Consider the following 23,850-nt stretch of genomic DNA (forward strand, 5'->3'; position numbering starts at 1 on the left):
GGTCAGTCCACGGTTCTCTGAGACTCCACTTTCCTTTCCTTTAGTCTCCTGTCTCAGAGACCATTTCCTCCTGAGAAAGGAAAACAAAGTTTGAGAGCTCATACCTCAGAGTCCAAGACCAAGAAAGGAAGGAAGGAAGGAAGGAAGGAAGGAAGGAAGGAAGAAAGAAAGAAAGAAAGAAAGAAAGAAAGAAAGAAAGAAAGAAAGAAAGAAAGAAAGAAAGAAAGAAAGAAAGAAAGAAAGAAAGAAAGAAAGGAATCTATCTAGAATCTTGGATTCTACTAACAGTTCTCCGGCTTTCTCTCCAAAACCATCACATCTCAGGATATATTACAAGCTTGGTGATGAATATTTACCATAGACTCTGCAAAAATGTCTTGTTAGGGCTCATTTGTATAGTGGGCAATGCCCTTGCCTTAGCATACAGCTGAATTGAGTGCCCTTCCAGGGACCACATATGATCCCCTGAGAAATGCCAGGAGTGACCCCTGAGCACAGAGGCAGGAGTAAGCCCTTGGCACTGCTGGGTGTGGCCTCCCAAACCAAAACTAAAAATGTCTGTCCAGATTCCATTCTTTGGTACCCCCATACCCAGCAGCCGGTATGGGCAAACCATATGCAGGACCTTCTTGGCTCAGAGCGAGATCTCCTCAAAAAGGGAGATCTAACACCGACTGGGTGGGGTCTCCACAACCGTGGGGCGGATGCATAAAGGAATAAAGGTGGGCGGATGCACTGCGGAGCTGCTGCTGTTGGTGGTGGGGCGCACTTCCTACACGGCGGCAGGGGTGCCTCCCTCTACCCATCGAAGCCATTCCAGCTCTTTCCCCTGCTCTCTTTCTCCCCCTCACCTCCCTCCCGCCCCTCTTTTCCACCAGGGCCACCGCCCCCGGGCACTCCGGCTGCTGCTGCAGAAGGCCCGGTGACAGCGACGAGAGGCTCTCTGACGCAGACCCACTTGTCCTTGGGGCACCCCAACGGGCTGAGCAAGGGGACAAAGACTCACTGTGCGGGTCCGCCACACGGACTTGGGAGCTCCGGGCTGGGGAATGGGCGTTAACGGGAAAGATCTCCGCAAACCCTTTACCTCCCGGCGATTAAAGATAGCCCTGGAGCTGGAGAGATAGCACGGAGAGAGGGCGTTTGCCTTGCATGCAGAAGGACGGTGGTTCGAATCCCGGCATCCCATAGGGTCCCCCGAGCCTGCCGGTGGGAGGGGGGGCAATTTCTGAGCGTAGAGCCAGGAGGAACCCCTGATTGAGCGGTGCCGGGTGTGACCCCAAAACGAAAGAAAGAAAGAAAGAAAGAAAGAAAGAAAGAAAGAAAGAAAGAAAGAAAGAAAGAAAGAAAGAAAGAAAGAAAGAAAGAAAGAAAGAAAGAAAGAAAGGTAGCCGTGGGGTGTGTGTGGAGAGAAACACAGGAGCATTTGGAGCATCTATCTGGGCTATGTCCGAACTGGGTGTTTTTCCTAGGGCAACCTAGTCGGCTGAGGGGGAAATCCCTTCCCTCCTTGCAGTCACTTCGACTGGCTTCGGGGTGTGTGTGTGCTTGAACGCCCGCATCCCGGGCATCCTGCGGCAATCGCCGCGCTTCCCCGTTCCCCCCACCCGCTCCCACTCAGGGAGGGAGCGGGCCCCTCTCCCCTAACCCCGCCCCTTCATTTCCATAACTCCGCCCAAGAGCCCCGCCCCTCCCGCGGCGCCTTAAAAGCCGGCGCGCGCCGCCTCGCCCCACCGGGCGCGCCTTCTCCTCCTCCCGCGAGCTCCGGCCGCCGCCGTAGCCGCCGCCGCCGCCGCCGCCGCGCGCCAGCAGCCCGCACTCCCTCGCCATGAGCTTCGGCTCCGAGCACTACCTGTGCGCCGCGTCCGCGTCGTCCTACCGCAAGGCGTTCGGCGACGGCTCGCGCCTGGCCGCCGCGCGGGGCCTGGCGGGGTCGGGCTTCCGCGCCCACTCGCTGCCCCGCGGCGCCGCGGCGTCGCTGCCGCTCGGCCTGGGGCTGGGGCTGGCCTACCGCCGGGCGCCCGCGGCGGCCGACGGGCTGGACCTGAGCCAGGCGGCGGCGCGCACCAACGAGTACAAGATCATCCGCACGAACGAGAAGGAGCAGCTGCAGGGCCTGAACGACCGCTTCGCCGTGTTCATCGAGAAGGTGCACCAGCTGGAGACGCAGAACCGCGCGCTCGAGGCCGAGCTGGGGGCGCTGCGGCAGCGGCACGCCGAGCCGTCGCGCGTGGGCGAGCTGTTCGAGCGCGAGCTGCGCGAGCTGCGCGCGCAGCTGGAGGAGGCGAGCTCGGCGCGCGCGCAGGCCCTGCTGGAGCGCGACGCGCTGGCCGACGAGGCGCAGCGGCTGCGGGCGCGCTGCGAGGAGGAGAGCCGCGGGCGCGAGGCGGCCGAGCGCGCGCTCAAGGCGCAGCAGCGCGACGCCGACGGCGCCACGCTGGCCCGCCTGGACCTGGAGAAGAAGGTGGAGGCGCTGCTGGACGAGCTGGCCTTCGTGCGCCAGGTGCACGAGGAGGAGGTGGCCGAGCTGCTGGCCACGCTGCAGGCCTCGTCGCAGGCGGCCGCCGCGGCCGAGCTGGACGTGGCGGCCGCGGCCAAGCCCGACCTGAGCTCGGCGCTGCGCGAGATCCGCGCGCAGTACGAGTCCCTGGCCGCCAAGAACCTGCAGTCGGCCGAGGAGTGGTACAAGTCCAAGTTCGCCAACCTCAACGAGCAGGCGGCGCGCAGCACCGAGGCCATCCGCGCCAGCCGCGAGGAGATCCACGAGTACCGGCGCCAGCTGCAGGCGCGCACCATCGAGATCGAGGGGCTGCGCGGCGCCAACGAGTCCTTGGAGAGGCAGATCCTGGAGCTGGAGGAGAGGCACGGCGCCGAGGTGGCCGGCTACCAGGTAGGCTCCGACCGGCCGCCCCGCGCTCTGCCCCCGACGCACACCCGGGCTTCGGGAGGAGGAACCCCGGCTGGAGGCGGCTGCTGCGAACAAAAAAGGCGCTGGGGAGCCACCCTGGGCATCCTCTTTTCTCACCCCTCACTTAGGTTTCTACCTCGGCCCTTCTTATCTTAGCAAAGAAGCTTTCTTTGTGGGGTGCCACACCCGGCGACGCTCGGGGCTTACTCCTAGCTAAGCGCTCAGAAATCGCTCCTGGCTTGGGGGACCCTGTGGGACGCCGAGGGATCAAACCGCGGTGCGTCCTAGGCTAGAGCACGCAAGGCAGATGCCTTGACACCGCCTGCACCACCGCTCCGGCCCCAGCAAAGAAGCGCTTACTTAAGCTTTTGTTTTTCAGTCTAAAAACCCACGCCCTGGGAAGGGGTTAGACGCAAAGTGGTGCCCCCCCCCCACACCAAATGGCGTGCAAGTAGGAGCAAGCCTGAGAGATGTGGGGTCCAGCCTTTCTGTGGCTGCCCGAGCTGTCTTGAGTTGTTCGGCTTATTACGTTTATTTTGAAAGGCTTTCTGTGCCGCCTAGGGTTGACATTTCTGCGGTGCGGTGCCCTAGGGCTGAGCGGAGAGTACTGAACAGGTAAGCCAGGGATCTGTTCCATTTTCTTCACTTCTCCTTCGAAAAAAGAGAGAACCTAGGAGCTGCTGGGCAGAGCTCCAAGTACCACCGGCGCGTACCTCACTTCCCCCGTTTTCCTTACCATGCTGTTCCTCCCTAAAGAAATCTTTACCCACCAGCCCTAAAAATAACTGTGATCTTTCCATTTTTGTTAACAAAGTTACATGTTCTTGCCAGAGATCGAAAACCGATAAAAAGGAAGCACCTACGCATACGCATACGCCAGTTAGTAAAACTAGTGGCTGGCGGGGCGCTGGCCGCGGTGCTGATGCAGAGTTGGGCTGTTTCAGAAAGGACGCCTCTGCCTCCCTGTGTCCCAGTTATGACTCTAGGCAATTAACCGCTTTCATTCCCCCGCAGTACCAGCACATCAGTCTTGGCTGCCTGCAATCAAAGGTCAGCCCATGCAGACATCAATTCTCACTTTTCATGGATGGCTGAGCACTTAACGAAAACCACTTAACCGCTCAGCTTCAGGGAAGTCCCACTAGAAAATTCCTTGTCCTTAATATTTTTTGCATCCTGAGTGAATGTGATGAATCACAAGTAAATCTCTGTTACGAGCCATTTGTTTTTCTCTGTTATTGCCTGTCCTCTCAAAGCCTGTGACGGTATTGATTGCCTCTTTCCTCCTTCTCTGGTCAGACAAAGGCCGCTCCACTGCCTCTTCAGTCTTGGAATTGGACGTTCTGAGCTTATGGCCACAAGAGTTGGAGAGGCAGGAGGATGTGTAGAAAATAACCTAAATAGTGGGGTTCGGGTACCAGGTACAAAAAATAATTCCATCAGACAGAATTAATCAGTTCAGAAACTTGGCAGTAATTCATTTTAGCCTCCATTAAAGCTTTTTTTTTTTGATGAATTTCAGAATTAGGAGCATCAATAAAATGCATCCATAAACATAAGTAATTGAGTGACACCTCAATTGTTATTACATTCCAGCTTTAAAAAATTACTGATACAGGGCCCGGAGAGATAGCACAGCGGCGTTTGCCTTGCAAGCAGCCGATCCAGGACCAAAGGTGGTTGGTTCGAATCCCGGTGTCCCATATGGTCCCCCGCGCCTGCCAGGAGCTATTTCTGAGCAGATAGCCAGGAGTAACCCCTGAGCACCGCTGGGTGTGGCCCAAACACCCCCCCCCCCAAAATTACTGATACATAGGTGTTGGCTTTCCATGGTAAATGACGACCTTTGGGAAAAGAAAGGGGATGGTTTGGAGCATTTATTTTAGTGGTTTCAAACTGGTTTGTTTTGTTCTTCAAGTAAATATTTCTATTTTGCCATAGAATTTGCTTCAAAATATGTAACTCAAACTTTCCACTGCTGGTCTAGTCCCAGGTTGGTTGGATGGAATTAATCCCACTTACCTCACTGAGACCTCATGTTCCTCTTTAGACTTCTAAAAGAATGAATGAGGTGGGTGAATGAGGATTCATTCTAAAAGAATGAATGAGGAAGGGCTGGCCTGAGAATTTCTGCAAAAAGATCAATTTCCCTGCACTGCCTCCTGATTTGGGCTCCACAAGATTTCTGCTTATTGTTGCCCCAGCAAGTCCAAGAATCGTGATGGCATTGTCTAGCGTGTTTTGTTGGCTTTGGAAGATTTTCATTTTTAGACAGCAGTAGAGTTGTGCAGTCTGCAGAGAAACAAAAACCTCAAAACTGCAGCGTTGGCAGCTATTCCAGGGTGGCCCCAGTTGCTTTATTCTTGAGCTCCTAAGCGGACCTCAGGTGGTGTAGCAACACTGATCAGACCACTGAGAGTTATTTTCTCCCTCTGGGGCTTCAAAGGTAGGGAGGGATCTCAGAGCCAGGTCTGCAGCTCCCCAAGGCCTGAGGCCACCAGGCTGTCCTTTCTAAGTCTTTGAGGCCAGGTGACAAGACAAAAGGCCTTTTCCACACTGAGATTCCGCCATTGTTTTCTTGCCCTCTCACCCTGCCCCTCCCAGTTCACTGCAGTGATGGGAGTCTCTGGCTTTCTTCTGCTTCAGAGATTAGTGACAGGCCCATTTTTCTTTTCAAGCATGCTACCATCTAGGTCCCCATTATAGTCACGTTTTCCCTACCCTAGAGAACTGACGGCCTGTTTGAGGAGAGAACGCTTATTACACATTTGAAGGAATGAAGAACAATTCAAGGTGACTGGTAAGTGTGTAGTATAGGAAAGATTTTTAATCAGGCAACAGGAAAAAAATTGGAAGAGCTACAGCTACTGTCTTCAAAAGCCAAGTGCACCCACCCACCCTCTAAGACTGTTTTTTATTAATCTTTATTTAAATACCTTGATTATAAACACAATTGTGGTTGTGTTTCGGTCATGTAAAGAACATCCCCCTTCACCAGTGCAACATTCCCATCACCAATGTACTAAATCTCCCTCTTCCCCACCCACCCCTACCTGTACTCTAGACAGGCTTTCTACTTCCCTCATTCTTTCACATTGTTATGATAGTTCTCAATGTAGTTGTTTCTCTAGAAGAATTTTTTTTGTTTGTTTTTTGGGCCACACCCGGTGGCGCTCAGTAGTTACTCCAGGCTCTGCATTAGAAATTGCTCCTCAGCGGTGTTTGCCTTGCAAGCAGCCGATCCAGGACCAAAGGTGGTTGTTTCGAATCCCGGTGTCCCATATGGTCCCCCGTGCCTGCCAGGAGCTATTTCTGAGCAGACAGCCAGGAGTAACCCCTGAGCATCGCCAGGTGTGGCCCAAAACCAAAAACAAACAAACAAAAAAAAAAAAACAGAAATTGCTCCTGCCAGGCTCAGGGGACCATATGGGATGCCCAGGATAGAACCAAGGTCCATCCCGGGTCGCTATGTGCAAGGCAAATGCCCTGTCACTGTGCTGTCACTCTGGCCTGCTTGAAGCTTTTTTTGGGGGGAGGGGGAACAGAGGCATTGGGATATTTCTGGCAGGTCCTGGGGGCCCTTGCCCTACACTGAGGTTGTCTTAGAAAGCTCCAACTTTTCCTTGAAAGACGCTGAACAATCAAGCTTGCCATTAGTTAATGCTCTCTAGGGAACTGAGCCAAGTCTGCCCTCTTCCCTCCAGTATGAGATTAGAAAACAACCTAATTAAATAGCAGGAAGGGGCTGGTCCCTTGGGGATTGGAAGTGGCAGCGGCTGCATATATCTGTAGCTTGATAGATCTATTTCTGAAATTAGGATTCAAGAGGTTAAAAAAAGGCTACCTTTGATCTTCTTGTCCTCTTCCCATGTGTTTTCGTATTCGGTTTTGCCTCTCTATCTGACTCACCAAAGTTACCTCTGGTAGCTTCTTTACAAAAATAAACTGGAACTAGTACTTTCTTTCCCCGCCAAGACAACATCACTTAGGGTGGACAAAAGATTCACAGACCTGGTTCCAAAGAGTTGGATCCTGCAGTTCACAGGCAGGGCTTGGGAGCAAATATTCAATAAAAGTGCTGCTTCATGTCATTATTCAGAGATCTTGAGGTGCACCAACCTAAATCACATCGCCCAGTGCAAATCCACCCAAAATTTGGAAATATAGGGCCCAAAGTGATAGTGTAGTGGACAGGGCACTTGCCTTGCATATGTACAGTTAATCCAGGTTTGATTCCCAGTAACCCTTAGGGTTGCCCAAGCCCCACCAGGAGTGATCCATGAGCACAGAGCCAGGAGTAAGCCCTGAGCACTGTTGGTATGTTCCCCTAAATACAAAGATTTTAAAATATGGAAATAAGAAAATAGAGGTGGGATTGAAATGAGACAGGCAGGAGATTACCTGCCCTGGGATCTACTGGTGGTCCAGGTTTCAGAACACCCTTAACTCCCTCTCTGCCTCGATGAATTCAGCAGAGCAGTCCTTGGGAGTGGCCTTTCAGTCCAATTGTGCTGCCCTGGGACCCCTGAAACTGATGAATACAGGGCGCTGTCCTTCCTGTTCCCCAGCGCACAGGCGAATCCTAGCCCACCGCCTTCCAGTCCCAGGAAAGATGCTCGGCACCTGTGCACCTGTGCACTCTTCGAAGCTACAGAAGGACCAACTGGGGCTGGAGCACCTCCTGCTGCATCCCCTCCGGCCAGGCGGCAGCTGCAGGACTGGGGGAGGGGAGTCTGCAGCTGCAGGCTCAGCCGGGGAGCTGGAGGCCATCTTTGGCAGGGCTTTTCAAGGGCAGCAACTCAGGCTGGTGAGGGAGAGTCAAACAAAGAGCTCCAGGCCCTGGTCAGCAGTCAGCACTGTCCTTCTGAAGATCCTAACACATTGAAATGGGTCACATCAGAATTCAAGCGGAGTGTGCCTTCCCCAGCAGTCTCCTCTCTAACAAACTCAGCTGAGAAACAAGTTCTTTTTTATTTGCTTTTGATTTGGGGAGTGTCATATTTAGCAGTGCTCAGGGCTTACTAATGGTTCTATGCTCAGGGATCACTCCAGGCAGTGCTCAGGGGGCCATCTGGGGTGTTGGGGATTGAATTTAGGTCAGCGAGTGCTAGGTAAGTGTCCTACTGGCTGTACACTCACTCTAGCCACAGGAAACAAATTCTTTTTTTTTTTTTTTTTTGAAACAAATTCTTTTAAAGAAGCTAGTTAACCTGCTGAGGAAGTCCACCTACTGGGATACAGCCTGTTCCCTCTCTCCAGGGTTGGGAAGCCCTTGGTGACTTCAGTGGCAAGACTAGCTATAGAGAAGAGAAGAGAGGCCACTGGCCTCTGGCCCTTGTGAGAATAGGGAGTGGCAGGACAGGTCAGTTTGTAGGACAAAGAAAACCAACAAGGAGTATGAATTACATGAATTTAAATCTAACTCTTTGGGACTATCTAGAGTAAAAATAGCTCCAACTATCTTGGTTGACCTAAATAAAAAGCATTGCAGAATTATATAAAAAATAATTGATTGATCAGGAGCTGAAGAGATAGTACAGTGGGTAGAGCACTTTCCTTGCTTATGACTGACCTGTGTTTAATCCCCAGCACTTCATGTGGTCCACTAAGCACCACCAAGAGCAATTCCTAAGTAACCCCTGCCCCTGAGCACTGCCAAGTGTGATCCCCCCAATTTTTTTTTAAGTAGTTGATCATTATCATAAACCTAGTGACTGAGAAAGTTGCATTAAGTTGCTTAATGTTCTAATTGAAAGTAATCGCTTTAAATAGTCTTTTAAAAAATAGTGCTTGGGCCCGGAGAGATAGCACAGCGGGCGTTTGCCTTGCAAGCAGCCGATACAGGACCAAAGGTGGTTGGTTCAAGTCCTGGTGTCCCATATGGTCCTCCGTGCCTGCCAGGAGCTATTTCTGAGCAGACAGCCAGGAGTAACCCCTGAGCACCGCTGGGTGTGACCCAAAAACCAAAAAAAAAAAAAAAAATAGTGCTGGACAGCGGCGTTTGCCTTGCAAGCAGCTAATCCAGGACCAAAGGTGGTTGGTTCGAATCCCGGTGTCCCATATGGTCCCCTGTGCCTGCCAGGAGCTATTTCTGAGCAGACAGCCAGGAGTAACCCCTGAGCAACGCCGGGTGTGGCCCAAAAACCAAAAAAAAAAAAAAAAATAATAATAATAATAATTAAAGAAAATAGTGCTGGAGAAGGGAAAGTGGCTTGTAGTGTCAGAGATTTTTGAATTTAAGCCTCACATATAATTTGGCCGTATCGTTAAGAAGATAGAAAATCACATGGCATAATAGTAGCAGTAATAAAAACTTAACATTTTGTTGGCAGTACAATGGGTAATATGCTTGCCTTGCTTGTGGCCGATTCTGGTTTGATCCTTGGCACCATATTTGGCCCCCTGAATCCTGCAGGAGTGATCCCTGAGCATTGAAAGCACATTTATTGAGCAGTTTCCTACGTGTCAGGTGCTATTGAAATGCCTGTTACCAGGGCCGGAGAGATAGCATGGAGGTAAGGCATTTGCCTTTCATGCAGAAGGTTATCATTTCGAATCCCGGCATCCCATATGGTCCCCTGTGACTGCCAGGAGCAATTTCTGAGCATGGAGCAAGGAGTATCCCCTGAGCATTGCCGGGTGTGACCCAAAAACCACACACACACACACACACACACACACACAAAGTTAAAATCAAATGCCTGTTACCTCTTTGAACAATAATGGACTCATATAAATCACTTAAGTTATATACCTTTGAGGATTTCAGAACACTTCAGAAAAGAGTAAACATTATAATTTTCTACATGCATAAGAAAGTTTCCAAGAAACTAAATGGAACTGGAGAAAATGTGTAAAGGGTTAGAGGGCACGTGCCAGAGGCCAGGATTTCATCCCTGCTCCCACCTGGTCCCCTTAGCACTAAACTTCTAAGCATCCCTAGATGTGGCTTTAAGTAAATTCCCAAACAAGGTGAATAAACTAAAATAAAACTGATGAGATATGTTGGATGTTTGTTCCAGAGCAAGAATTGTAACTCAGGGGCCAAAGAGATAGTAGAGTGGGTGGAGTACTTGCTTTGCACGTGACCAACTGGGTCTATCCCCACCATCTCATGTGGTCTCCCAAACCCACCAGGAGTGATCCTTGAGCACAGATTCAGGAGTAGACCCTAATCACAATTATGATCCCAAAACAAATATGGGGCTGGAGCCCTGACGCAAGTAGCAGACGCCTGCCTTGCAAGTGCTAGCCTAGGACAGACCGCAATTTGATCCCCTGCATTCCATACGGTCCCCCAGGCCAGGAACGATTTCTGAACGCATAGCCAGGAGTAATCTTTGAGTGTCAACGGGTGTAGCCCTCACCCCCCCAAAAAAAAAAAAAAAAAACCAAGAACTTAGACATGCAGAGATTTCATTACTAATGTCTTGTGTTTTGAGTCTGTTTCCATTTGTATTTCTTATCCTTTGTTTGGGGAATTTTGTTTGGTTTGGTTTTTGACCACACCTACAAGTGGAAGTGTAGGCCAGAGACTGGGATCCTGGTTCACATCCTCAGATTCGCCAGACAGCACTGCAAGAAATTGTCCTGAGGGCCCCAGAGATAGCACAACGGCGTTTGCCTTGCAAGCAGCCGATCCAGAACCAAAGGTGGTTGGTTCGAATCCCGGTGTCCCATATGGTCCCCTGTGCCTGCCAGGAGCTATTTCTGAGCAGACAGCCAGGAGTAACCCCTGAGCACCGCCGGGTATGACCCAAAAACTAAAAGAAAAGAAAAAAGAGAAAGAAAAAGAAATTGTCCTGGGTCTGGAAGTGACTCAGTGGGAAAGCACATTCTTAGCATTGAAGGCGCCTGCATTTGGTCCCCCAGCACTGCAGGGCCTGGGCCCCTGAGCATTGCTGGATATGAATAAAAATAAGCCAAAAATGTGCTTGCTTTAAGGGCCTGAGAGATAGCATGGAGGTAGGGTGTTTACCTTGCATGCAGAAGGACGGTGGTTGGAATCCCCTCATCCCATATGGTCCCCCAAGCCTGCCAGGAGCGATTTCTGAGCGTAGAGCCAGGAGTAACCCCTGAGCGCTGCTGGGTGTGATCCAAAACCAAAAAAATTTGCTCGCTTCAACAACACATATACTAAGATTGGAACAATACAGAGAAGATTAGCATGGCCCCTGCGCAAGGATGACACGCAAATTCATGAAGTGTTTCATATTTTTAAGATTGGCCGTAAGAAGCCCCCGCCTGATCATGTGAGCATTGTGGAATCCAAAGATGAGATCTTGACAACCACACCCATCTCCAAACAAAAGGGCGGGAAGCCAGAGCCGCCTGCTATGCCCCAGCCAGTACCAATAGCATAACAGGGTCTCCTTGGCAGCTGGATCTGGATGTTCTATAAGGATCTTTAATAAAATCATTTTCAAAGACAAAAAAAAAAATAAATAAAGCCAAAAATAGCTAATCCTCATCATGTATCCAAAACTCTGAGGACCTTTAGTGGGGGAATTGTAGATGCTGAGAACCAGCCAGAACCATAAATCAGCACTCATTTGGGTTGGCAACTGGATGGACAATGTAATGTGTAGTGAGAGTTGAGAATCCACCCTCCTAGCACCTCTGTGGCTCCCAACAGGTGTGGTCTAACTGTTCAGGCTGTGTCCTTTCTCAGGATAGCATTGGGCAGCTGGAGAATGACCTGAGGAACACCAAGAGTGAGATGGCCCGTCACCTTCGGGAATACCAGGACCTGCTCAATGTCAAAATGGCTCTCGACATCGAGATTGCAGCCTACAGGTACTTCAGAAGGCATCTCCTCTCAGCAGGGACAATCCCCTGGGCAGTGCATCCTCCCTCAGTAGTGATACCCAAAGAAGTTACTAGTCTGTTGAATTTCTCACGGACATGGGTCTGGGGAGCCTGGTGAGAAAAGATACTATGGGCCAGAGTAATTGTACATCGGGTAAGGCAATTGAGTTGCCACAGCTGAGCCAGGTAATTCTGGGTATTGCTTATGGTAACCCCATCCCTCAAGGTGTGATCCCTGAGCTCACAGCTGTAGAGTTACAGCCCTTAGGATGGGCTTGGATGGTGGTGGACACATGGAGGTGCCTTTCTCTGCCACCCCAGGCCACATGGCTCTGCAACCCCCTTCAGCCTGCGGGTATCTGGGTCCAGGAGAGTGGCGGGTAGAAATCTCACTCACAAGCAGGCTTCAGGAAGTATCAGCTTTATTTATGCTCTAGCCAACAGATGTGGCTGCTAACCATTTAAGCATTCATCCCTGCATTCCAACTTATCCCTCAGCCATAGCTCTCCATCCAGGTAAATGCAAATTCCTCTTTGCTGCCTTTCTGTGCAGGTAAATGCAAAATCCTCCATGTGGCCCTTAGGCCACACCTTTTTTTTTTTTTTTTTTTTTTGGTTTTTCGGGCCACACCCGTTAGATGCTCAGGGGTTACTCCTGGCTATGAGCTCAGAAATTGCCCCTGGCTTGGGGGGACCATATGGGACGCCGGGGATCGAACCGTGGTCCTTTCCTTGGCTAGCGCTTACAAGGCAGATACCTTACCTCTAGCGCCACCTTGCCGGCCCTAGGCCACACCTTTATAATCTCCCTAGACCTCTCCCATTTCTGGGAGGGTCTCTAGCAGGTAGTCAAAGGTAATATCCGCCCAAGACTCCTCCCAGAAATGGGAGGGCCTTTGGGTCAGATTACAGGGGAAGTGGGGCTACACACAGCCATGAGTAACCCTGAGCACTACCAGAAGTGGCCAAAAAATAGAGAGAAAAAAGACCTCACCAGTGCCTGCCAGGTGTTCCCACTCCTCTGTCAAATGACTTGGGTTACATCCTAGCTCCACCTCACTAGACCGTGACGTAGTCCACCTAGGATTTAAGGACTGAGGATGCTAGGATTTAAGGAGATAATGTGAGAACAGAGAAGTTATAGTAAACCCATCAGATTCTAACTTTGAGAAGGTTTGGACCCAAGTGAGTAAGGTGCTTGCCTTCCACTTGGCCAACCTGGATTCAAACCCTGGTATTCCATATAATTCCCCTTAAGTCAGTTTGGAAAAACGTCTGAGAATAGCTTCACAGACTGTTTTTCTTTAATTGCTGGTTTCTTTCCATTTATCCCTCGTCACTGAAACTCTGAGTTAGGCAACTGCTCCTTCCTCTGCAGACTTTGAACTTAATGTATTTACTAGCAAATTTCATCTACTGAGAGTGTTGTGCTCTTTTTAAAAAAATATTTATTTTAGGTTTTGGAGCCACACCCAGCGGTACTCAGGGGTTACTCCTGGCTCTGTGCTCAGAAGTCACTCTTGGCAGACTCAGCAGACCATGTGGGATGCTGGGAATCAAACCTGGATCTGTCCAGGGTCAGCCACATGCAAGGCAAACATACTATAGCTGTGCTGTTGCTCTGGCCCCAGTTTTGTGCTCTTAAGTGCCAAACACAGCAAGAAAAAAAAATCAGTATTTCCTCATTGAATTTATGAATAGAAAGACTTTTCTGGGGCCAGAGCTATAGCACAGCTGACAGAGTGTTTGCCTTGCATGCAGCCCACCCAGGTTTCATCCCTGGCATCCCATATGGTCCCCGTAGCCTGCCAGGAATGATTTCTGAGCGCAAATCTAGGAGCAATCCCTGAGCGCCAATCCAGGAGTGATCCCTGAGCACCACCAGGTGTGACCCCCCAAAATTAAATAAAAAGACTTTCCATTGACAGTGTAAATATAGCAGGTACTAAAGGGGCATATGTGTGTGTAAGCGTATGTGTGCCTGTGTGCACATCTGTCCTGAAGAGATGACAGCCTTTGGACTTCAGTGTTTATTGATCTTATGAAGAAATGCTTACTTGGGCCCAGAGAGATAGCACAGCGGCGTTTGCCTTGCAAGCAGCTGATCCAGAACCAAAGGTGGTTGATTCGAATCCCGGTGTCCCATATGGTCCCCCGTGCCTGCCAGGAACTATTTCTGAGCAGACAGCCAGGAGTAACCCCTGAGCACTGCCAGGTGTGACCCCCCCCCCAAAAAAAAAAAAAGAAATGCTTACTGGCATATTTCATTTTGTTTATTTGGGGGCCACAACTGGTGGTGCTTAGGGCTTACTACTGGCTCTGCACACAGGGATCACTGCTTGTGGACTCAAGTGGAACCTTTTGGTTGCTGGGAATCAAACCTGGGATGACTGTATGCAAGGCATGTTTTCTCTCTCTCTCTCTTTCTCTCTCTCATACACACACAATCTAATACCATATGTCTAAATACATCAGGGCTGGAGAAATAAATTATTAAAACACACACACACACAAAGGAAAGTTGTACATTTTCCTGAAACCTTTTATTTGTTGACCTTACAGGAAATTGCTGGAAGGCGAGGAGACACGTTTTAGCACCAGTGGATTAAGCATTTCGGGTCTGAATCCACTTCCTAACCCAAGTTACCTGCTACCACCTAGAGTGCTCAGTTCTACAATCTCCAAAGTCTCATCCACTGGGCTGTCTCTTAAGAAGGAGGAGGAAGAGATTTCGAAGGAGGCCTCTAAGAAAACCTCCCAGATAGAGGAAAACTTTGAAGAAATATTGGAGGAGACAGTAGTAGCTTCTAAGAAAATTGAGAAATCCAGTTTAGAAGAAAGCAGCCTTTCAAATCAAAAAATATAATTGCTTTTTAAAAATTCATGCATAAGAGGGGATAATAATATGCACTTGACTTGTTAAACAGCCTATTCCTAAACCAAAACATCTGCCACAATGATACACTATCTTCCAGGCTTCCGTCTCACGTTTAGCATTAACTACTTTCTCTAGTAAGAAAACCACCCCTTAGGTTGGAGCAAACTGCAGTCCTCCAGCAGTCCTAGAGGGGTTATCTAAGAATCCTGCTTTCTCATCCAAAGCACAGGCTTCACAGCATAGATGATCCAAGTACAGAGGAAGTGCGAACTGAGGTGCTATACCGGTGATCATCGTCATATGCTGCAAACTCAGATCAAAACTTGTTTTCATTCAGTATCTCCAGCCATCACCCCCATGATATTATCGCACTCAGCACCTACAACACATGGTTACTGCCAAAAATAAACCAAGCCACTCTCCTAGAACCGTGCCACCAACAGTATGTCAATTCCATAGAGCCTTTTCTCCCTGACAAGGGAATAAAACAAACTGGTAATAATCTTGCCTTTCAAACACATCAAGATTTTTCTCAAAGGAACTTTTCCCCTTCAACCCTCTGGGGGTAAAATTAGGTGCATGTTGTCCATTTCTAAGATTCGTGTAAAACTGCTCCCTACCCATTTCATTTCCTTTCAATTCTGTAGGTGTAAGAAAAATTGCAGTGGTAAGTTTTAATAGATGCCCCCCAAAAAAGATGATCCCCAAGAAATGAAATAATGAAAAGTCCCCTGATTTAAGTCTTTCAGCTTTTTTAAACCCATTTAATTAGAAAACTAAGTATGTAGCATTTTGATGTGAATGTTAGGAGCACATTAATAGTTGATCCCAGGCTATGATGACAGTGACCTTAGATTTAGTAATAAAAAGTGGGAATGGTGAGGGCCCGGAGAGATAGCACAGCGGTGTTTGCCTTGCAAGCAGCTGATCCAGGACCTATGGTGGTTGGTTCGAATTCCGGTGTCCCATATGGTCCCCCGTGCCTGCCAGGAGCTATTTCTGAGCAGACAGCCAGGAGTAACCCCTGAGCACCACTGGGTGTGGCCCAAACCCCCCCCCCAAAAAAAAAGAAAGAAAAGGAAAAAAAGTAGGAATGGTGAGTTATTTGTGTGAATGGAAAAAGCCAAGGTTTCATTTATCTGTATTGATTTATTGTGATGGTCCAGAATTAGCTTAGACACATCCAAATGTTCTTCCCACTTAGTCTATCTAGGTCTAAGAGACTAATTTCACTCTCCTCTGCCTTTGGAAAGTACCCAATGCAGGTTTATTTATCACCAAGAGACAAATGCACTTCCCAGAAGTAAAACTCACTTCTGAAGGTCAATGACCAACACCAGCAAACATAAAGTCAATATTTCTCTTTTTTAAAAAAGAAGAATTTTGCCCATCATTTTGCTATGGCTCCCCAGTTGGGGTCTCACTTCCCTGATGGACAGGAAGTGACTGCCCAGAGGAGGGATGTTCGCTAGGAAGCAGATTCTGGAGTCAGCTTTCACCCATGCCATGAGAAACAGCCGCAGCGCCCAGTCTGCCTGTGTGCCAGGTGGATGATTTATTCTCTGCCACAGTCACTCCCACCAAGCTAAAGCAATGCCCCATATCTGCCATCTGTCTCCATAAAGTTCTGTGGGTGTCACACTCTTCCTGAACTCTTTATTCTAGCACAAGCTTCAGTACTCCAAGGAATTCAAAAGATAATTTTTTTCCCGTTCCTTCTACCATCTCTGTCCTTCCTCCCTACATTTATTGTCAAATGTTAGTAAAATAGGAATTAAAAGTTACACGAATCCCATCCAAATCTTTTGTGTTCTGTGATTTTTATTGTTTTGATGGAATTACTATTCAGTGACACAGCTGCTCCCCAGATGATGCAGAATCTAACATTCTCCATGCTTTCCACCAAAGCCAAGATGCTTGCGAGTTGGTTCCTGGATCCTGGTCAGAAACATGTGCAAAGTGTACAGTTGGTGGTAGGGCACTGAGGACCCAAACCAAATGATGAATGCCAATGTGATATGTGGCTGGACAGTGACATCACTAGCAGCACTGGCGAAAATCCCTGAGAATGAGAGAACAGAGCAGACAAGTACTTCAGAGTCAGGGATACAGTTCAAATGGCTAGGGATAAGCTCACATGCCAATTGCCTAGGTTCATTCCCAGACACACTATGGTCCTCTAAGCACTGCTGGATGTGGGCCTCCCAAAAAATTGGGGTTAGTGATACAGTAAGCAGGTAAGATCCTTGCCTGCATACAAATATAGCTCCCATAAACACCAAGAAAAGTGATCCTTGAGCACAGTGCAAGGAGTTAGCCCTGAGCACCACTAGATATGGTCCCCAGACAAGAAAGCAAATATCCTTCAATGTTTAATGGATTCAGGGAGCTAGATGTCCATGCTTGGCATATTGAAATACCAGAGTATGATCACTAGCACTGCATGTTCCTTCACACCCATCACCCAGCACTACCAGAGTAGCCCTAGTGGCCATCAGCACTAGGGATCCTAGTATTCAACATTTCAGCTGGCTGACCAAAGTCTCTGAGTGGTGCTTGAAAGGCCACCTCTCCCCTCTAAAACAATCCCTCTGAGTAACAAGAATTCTTTTTGAAAATAGTGTAATCCTTCTGCAGAATCCAGATGTTTGGGTAGAACAGGGAACTAGTCATATTTCTCTATTGCACATGGTTTTTAAGTTTTTTTTTTCAGATTCCAGGCTTTTTTGAGAAAGGCCTGAGCCCCTTTGCCAGAATAATACACCCAGCAGTATGCAACTGCTGTTCCTGGCTTTGTGCTCAGTAGTGACCCCAGGCCGTGCTCAGAGACAATTTGCAGTACCAAGCATTTGAGCCCAGGTCAGCCAGATGCATCTTAAACCTTGTACTAGCAGTCTGGCTCCTAAATTTTTTGTTTTGTTTTGGGGCCACACCCGGTGACACTTGGGTTACTCCTGGCTATGTGCTCAGAAATCACTCCTGGCCTGGGGGACCATGTGGGATGCCAGGATCGAACCCAGGTTCATCCTGGATTGGCTGCATGCAAGGCAAATGCCCTACAGCTATGCTATCACTCCAGCCTCTGGTTCCTAAATTTTTTTTTTTTTTTTGATTTTTGGGCCACACCCGGTGACGCTCAGGGGTTACTCCTGGCTATGCGCTCAGAAGTCGCTCCTGGCTTGGGGGACCATATGGGACGCCGGGGGATCGAACCGCGGTCCGTCTCCTAGGCTAGCGCAGGTAAGGCAGGCACCTTACCTCGAGCGCCACCGCCCGGCCCTAAATTTTTTTTAAATTAATTTTGGTTTGGGGGCCACACCAAGCAGTAAGTCAGGACTTACTCCTGACTCTGTGCGCAGGGATTACTCCTGGAGTACTCAGGGGACCATATGGGATGTGGAAGATTGAACCCAGGTGGCTATGTACAAGGCACATGCCCTACTCTCTGTACTCTCTTTGACCTCTTAGAAAGGTATTTTAAGGTCATTGAAACAGCTTTCTCTATTTTGGAAAAGCCCATGTTCTCTTCTTCTTCTTGCCTTTTACACTTCTCTAAGTAAATTTCTTTAAATAAAAACTACTTTGCTTAACTGAAAAAAATAAATTTAATTTAAATTAAGTCATAGAAACAGAAAACAGATTCATAACTGCCAGCACTGGAAAGAAGAGACTATTCAGAGAAAATAGAGAATGTTTTATTGTGGAGTGATGGAAATGTCTTCATGGAACTAGATGAAAGTGGTAGTTGTATGCTGAGCAGTAGTACAACAAATAGGATGCTTGCCTCACCATAGCAACATGTGTACCCTATTGTCCCCTGAAGGCCACTGCTAGAAGTGATCCCTGAACTCAAGAGTCAGGAGTAAGGGCCCGGAGAGATAGCACAGCGGCATTTGCCTTGCAAGCAGCTGGATCGCCAGGACCAAAGGTGGTTGGTTTGAATACCGGTGTCCCATAGGGTCCCCCGTGCCTGCCAGGAGCTATTTCTGAGCAGACAGCCAGGAGTAACCCCTGAGCAACGCTGGGTGTGGCCCCCCCCCCCAAAAAAAAATGAGTAAGCCCAGAACATCACTAGGTGTGGCCTCAAAACGAAACAAACCAACAAAGTAGTAGCTGCACATCATCATTCAGTTTATTCTGGAGAGGGGCCAGGGTTGGGGCCAACCTGGAAATGCTTAAGGAGTACTCCTGGCTCTGTGCCCAGGGCCATATGTAATGCCAGGAATCAATTGGAGTCATCCACATGCAAGGACTTCTTTAATATCTCTGCAGACCAACATTGTACAGTTTGAAAATGATTACTTTTATGGCCAGAGCAATAGCACAGTCGGTTGTGCATTATGCCTGCATGACACTGACCTGGGTTCAATCCCTGGCATACCATATGGTCCCAGTCCATGCCAGGAGCAATTTCTGAGCTCAGAGTCAGGAATCACATCTGAGAGCTGCTGAGCATAGCCCAAAAACAAAGAAAAAATATTAATTTTATCGTAAATAAATGTTACTTGTATAAGGCTTGCTAGGTTAAAAATTAGGAAGTCCCTACCTCCAACAGGAGAAGTGCTAGCCATGATTCTTAAGTTTTTTCAGATTCCAAGCTTTTTTGAGAAAGGCATGAACCCTTTAGTCAGAATAATACACCCAGCAGTATACAGATAATAGTTGAGTCTGGGAAAGAGGAACAGGACTTGTGCATGGCATACCTATGTTATAAAGAATGCAGAATAGCAGGATGTCGGCCCATACAGTCATAAGGACTGGCCACTGCATGATCCCAACTGACCTGTTTGCAGGGTCGATGGCAAATGTGTGACCATCAGCACTATCTCTTCCCGAGCCTATACTTTTTCCACCAGAAGTGAGCTATAAAATCAATCCTACTGCACAGACTCGACTCTGGCAGCCTCTGCGGAGACTGTCAGACCTCGCCCCACATGTCCCACCCCCCAGTTGATCAAATCTGTCTTGATTCTGGCTCTATCTTGCCACCTTTCAACTTGAATTTAAAAAACCCATGGATAGTGAATTTATGGAGCTATCAGAATAGAATGACAGAAAGTCTGCTATTCCTTTGTTCCAATTGAGCCCACCATGCACAGAAACCTTGGTCAACCCCAAAGGAATTCCATTAGAACAACCTTAGCCAGATCTGATCTAAGCATTGATTTCAAAACAGAGCTCAGAAGAAAAAAAATATCTCTCCACAGGCAAACAAAAGGAAAAAAAAAAGCTGCACTGTTTGGCATATGAACAACTATCACTGATTTCCACTAATATTTTTATTATAACATCAAAAATCTCTAAGGTCTTTAAAAACAACCAACTCATAAAAAATGCATCCCTTCCCTCCCTTCAACCCAACTGCTACACCAGAAACTGCAGTCATTTAAAATGGAAATAACTGAGGTTTAAAATAGAACTCATATATGAAATTTAATTTTTCTTTATAAAGCACAGCATTACTGACATTGTTGTCTGTTCAGATTTAATGAACAGGTTCAAGTAATGTCCTTACACCTTTTGTTATTTGCAAATATTTTACAGGAACCTGTCTGCAAATGGGGTGATCCCCATTGACTGCAGCCAAAGGATTGATTTTATTACTTTGCCAAGTCATGTTGCAGACCAACAAAGGAGGAAAAGAATCTTTTTTTTTTGTTTGTTTGTTTGTTTTTGTTTTTTTGGGCCACACCCGGTGGTGCTCAGGGGTTATTCCTGGCTATCTGCTCAGACATAGCTCCTGGTAGGCACGGGGGACCATATGGGACACCGGGACTCAAACCAACCACCTTTGGTCCTGGATCAGCTGCTTGCAAGGCAAACGCTGCTGTGCTATGTCTCTGGGCCCTGAGGAAAAGAATCTTACCATGTTGATCAGAGATCTCTTCCACTATATCCATCACTTAGAAAATTATCTGATTGATTTTTATATAGATATTTTCAGAAATAGCTTGTGGTGGTGGTAACAAATATCTAAAATGCTTAAATTCTTTCTTTTCTCTTTTCTGTTTTTGGTTTGTTTGTTTTGTTTTGTTTTTTTGCCTTTGGGTCACACACAGCAATGCCCAGAGATTACTCTTGGCTCTGCACTCAGGAATCACCCCTGGTGGGCTCAGGGGATCAGATAGGATACCAGAAATCAAACCTATGTTGGCCATGTGCAAGGCGAGCTCCCAACACTGTACAGTCTCTCCTAGTCCATAAATTCCTTCTTATAATCCTGTTACACACACACACACACACACACACACACACAGACGAGATTGTAATAATATATAAAAACATTACACTGCAGCCACTTAAAGATTGAACCTACTTAAAGAAACTTGAAAATGTTTTCACAGTACTTTCTGATTCTGAAGAAAACAAAATGGAGAAAGCTCAGACAACAAAGAACAATGAAGATCAGGAGGGCTCCAGGCTTGGTGGCTTCCTATAGATCACCACCTGGCCACTCTCCCTCGAGGAGCCAAGTGTCTCTGTTCTGCAGCTGTGTGTGTGAGTCCTTTCTAAGCCCTTCCCAGATCTGTCACTTGCTCTTAGTGGTTATAGAATACCTAGCGGACTGTAACCAAAACCATTAGTGCAAAGGGCTGGAGTCAGAATACAAAATGAGTAGCTGGTTCTAGCCAATTGCTGATAATTACAGAGTGGGGTAGGGAAAGCCTCATTTTGTTAAAGAGGCACTTATGAAAATAAATTTAATTCACTCCATAAGGTTCATCTGCTCTTCCATAAATATGAATGTGACAGTGTAATTTCTGTCTTCCATGATTTCCTGACATAAGGATTTATACACGATATACAGAATGCATCATTTCCTTCATGCTACAAAATCTTCCATCTTTATCTTAAGCCAGGCTTTCTAAAACTGTCCATAGGCTAATTAATCTAGTCAGCAAAGGAGAAGCAGCAATGCCCAGAGAAAAATTAGAATGCAGAATCCAAGACCAATTATAAAGTCTGTCTCCCTCCCTTATCTTTATTATTGATAGACAGGAAAGAGAAGATTTATGTAGGAAAGTAGAAAAGATAAAAGAGTTAGTTTTGGGGCCGGTGAGATAGCACAGCGGCGTTTGCCTTGCAAAGCAGCCGACCCAGGACTTAAGGTGGTTGGTTCGAATCCCGGCATCCCATATGGTCCCCCATGCCTGCCAGGAGCTATTTCTGAGCAGATAGCAGGAGTAACCCATGAGCACCGCTGGGTGTGGCCCAAAAATCAAAAAGAGAAAAGAAAAAAGAGGTAGTTTAATATTAATTTTTGGGGGGTTCTGGGGCTACACCTGACTGTACTCCAGTCTTACTTCTGGCACAGTATTCATGGATCATTCCTGATTGGAGCTCAGAGGATCATATTGCGTTCTGGGATCAAACTTAGGTCAGCTGCATGCAAGTGCAAGGCAAGCATGGTATTCATTGTACTATCACTCCAGCCTCTCATAATAATCTTTTCCTTAGGTGGGCCACACCCAGTGATGCTCAGGGGTTACTCCTGGCTATGCACTCAGAAATTGCTCCTTGGCTTAGGGGACCATATGGGATGCTGGGCGATCGAACCACGGTCCGTCCTAGGCTAGTATGGGCAAGGCAGATGCCTTACCCCTTGCACCACCGCACGGGCCCCTCTCATATTAATCTTTTAATATTATTGGACCTTTGTATTTTTTTTTTTGTTTTTGGGCCACACCCGTTTGACGCTCAGGGGTTACTCCTGGCTATGAGCTCAGAAATCGCCCCTGGCTTGGGGAGACCATATGGGACGCCGGGGGATCGAACCACGGTCCGTCCTACACTAGCGCTTGTAAGGCAGACACCTTACCTCTAGCGCCACCTTCCCGGCCCCTGACCTTTGTATTCTTTAGAAAGGATCTGGGCTGGAGATATAACATGGGAGTTTAGGTGCTTGCTGTACATGAGCCATGGTTCAATGTTGGCACTGCAGATGGTTCCCTGAGCACTGAGAAGTGACTGTGTGGGTGTTATAAGTGAATTTGATAATATGCTATAAGTCAGTCACAGTTTTGAGTGCTTTCTCTATTCATAAATTCTCAAAACAATCCTGAGCTAAATACCAAGTTTCTGCTCAAAGAAATTGCTCAAAGGGGGGCCGGAGAGACAGCATGGAGGTAAGGCGTTTGCCTTTCATGCAGGAGGTCATCCATTCGAATCCCGGTGTCCCATATGGTCCCCAGTGCCTGCCAGGAGCAATTTCTGAGCCTGGAGCCAGGAATAACCCCTGAGCACTGCTAGGTGTGACCCAAAAACCACCAAAAAAAAAAAAAAAAAAAAGAAATTGCTCAAAGGGATGAGCACATGCTTTGCATAGGGAAGACTCAGGGTTGATCTCTGGCACCACATAATCCCAGATCAGCACCTGCATATCCTCAAGCACAGAGCTGGGAGTAGCTCCCGAGCACTGCCTGGTATGTCCTTCCACCATCAAATAAATACTGTGATCCTTAGGTGCAGGTTAGAAAAGACCAAAGCGGCCCGGAGAGATGGCACAGCAGCGTTTGCCTTGCAAGCAGCCGATCCAGGACCAAAGGTGGTTGGTTCGAATCCCGGTGTCCCATATGGTCCCCTGTGCCTGCCAGGAGCTATTTCTGAGCAGACAGCCAGGAGTAACCCCTGAGCACCGCCGGGGGTGGCCCAAAAACCAAAAAAAAAAAAAAAAAGAAAAGAAAAGACCAAAGCTCAGAGTAGTTACATAACACACCCACTGTCACAAAATTTGCACGCAGCCAAACTATAGTGAAATCTATACAGTCATTGGGTTTGAAAAACAGTACAGCAGGTAGGGACCTACACCTGGCCAATCTGGGTTTAATCCCTGACACTCTATAAGGTTAGTCCCTGTCAAGAGCCAGCAATGAGCACAGTGGGTATGGCAAAAAATCAAAAATCTCTATGCAGTCCTTAACTGTTATTACTATACTATCTTGATGTCTTTTGGGTCTGGGTATCTGTTCTTAGCTACCTTTCTCTTCATCATCTACCAATTCAAAATATTGTTGTACTTGTATTTCTTTTGGGGAAAGTTTTCTTAGGAAGTTTGGAAGAGAAAAAAAATCCACTTTTTTATTTAAATGAAAATAGAATCATCATTAAGAAGCCCTATAAACCACAAACACTATCAGAGCAAAATCCAAGTGCAGATCAAACCGTAATATGTAACCAACTACTTGGCAGGCTTTTAAGAGATCAATATAGCATTTCATTTTTGAGTGGACTATTAATCTCTCTAGGTAATGAAGAT

The 23,850-nt window shown here is 47.7% G+C and overlaps 1 protein-coding gene and 1 non-coding gene across 2 annotated transcripts; both read left to right on the forward strand.

The window, feature by feature from the left end:
• Positions 1 to 1,792: 1,792 nt before the first annotated feature.
• On the forward strand, positions 1,793 to 15,426 carry INA (internexin neuronal intermediate filament protein alpha). The gene is made up of 3 exons (XM_049790879.1): positions 1,793 to 2,890; positions 11,580 to 11,704; positions 14,279 to 15,426. Exons 1-3 carry the CDS (start codon positions 1,829 to 1,831, stop codon positions 14,580 to 14,582), a joined length of 1,491 nt encoding a protein of 496 aa, XP_049646836.1. The 5' UTR covers positions 1,793 to 1,828; the 3' UTR covers positions 14,583 to 15,426.
• LOC125995332 (U6 spliceosomal RNA) lies at positions 11,021 to 11,127 on the forward strand. The gene has a single exon (XR_007490874.1). It is a non-coding gene; the product is annotated as a U6 spliceosomal RNA (small nuclear RNA).
• Positions 15,427 to 23,850: the final 8,424 nt, after the last annotated feature.

This window comes from Suncus etruscus, chromosome 17, assembly GCF_024139225.1.
Source record: "Suncus etruscus isolate mSunEtr1 chromosome 17, mSunEtr1.pri.cur, whole genome shotgun sequence".
NCBI lineage: Eukaryota > Metazoa > Chordata > Mammalia > Eulipotyphla > Soricidae > Suncus > Suncus etruscus.

Bases quoted from the DNA above. Each gene is read 5' to 3' on its own strand.
- INA (XM_049790879.1), top strand. From the start codon at position 1,829: ATGAGCTTCGGCTCCGAGCACTACCTGTGCGCCGCGTCCGCGTCGTCC. The intron at 2,891-11,579 runs GTAGGCTCCGAC...GTCCTTTCTCAG, and splicing joins CCGAGGTGGCCGGCTACCAG to GATAGCATTGGGCAGCTGGA. The intron at 11,705-14,278 runs GTACTTCAGAAG...TTGACCTTACAG, and splicing joins ATCGAGATTGCAGCCTACAG to GAAATTGCTGGAAGGCGAGG.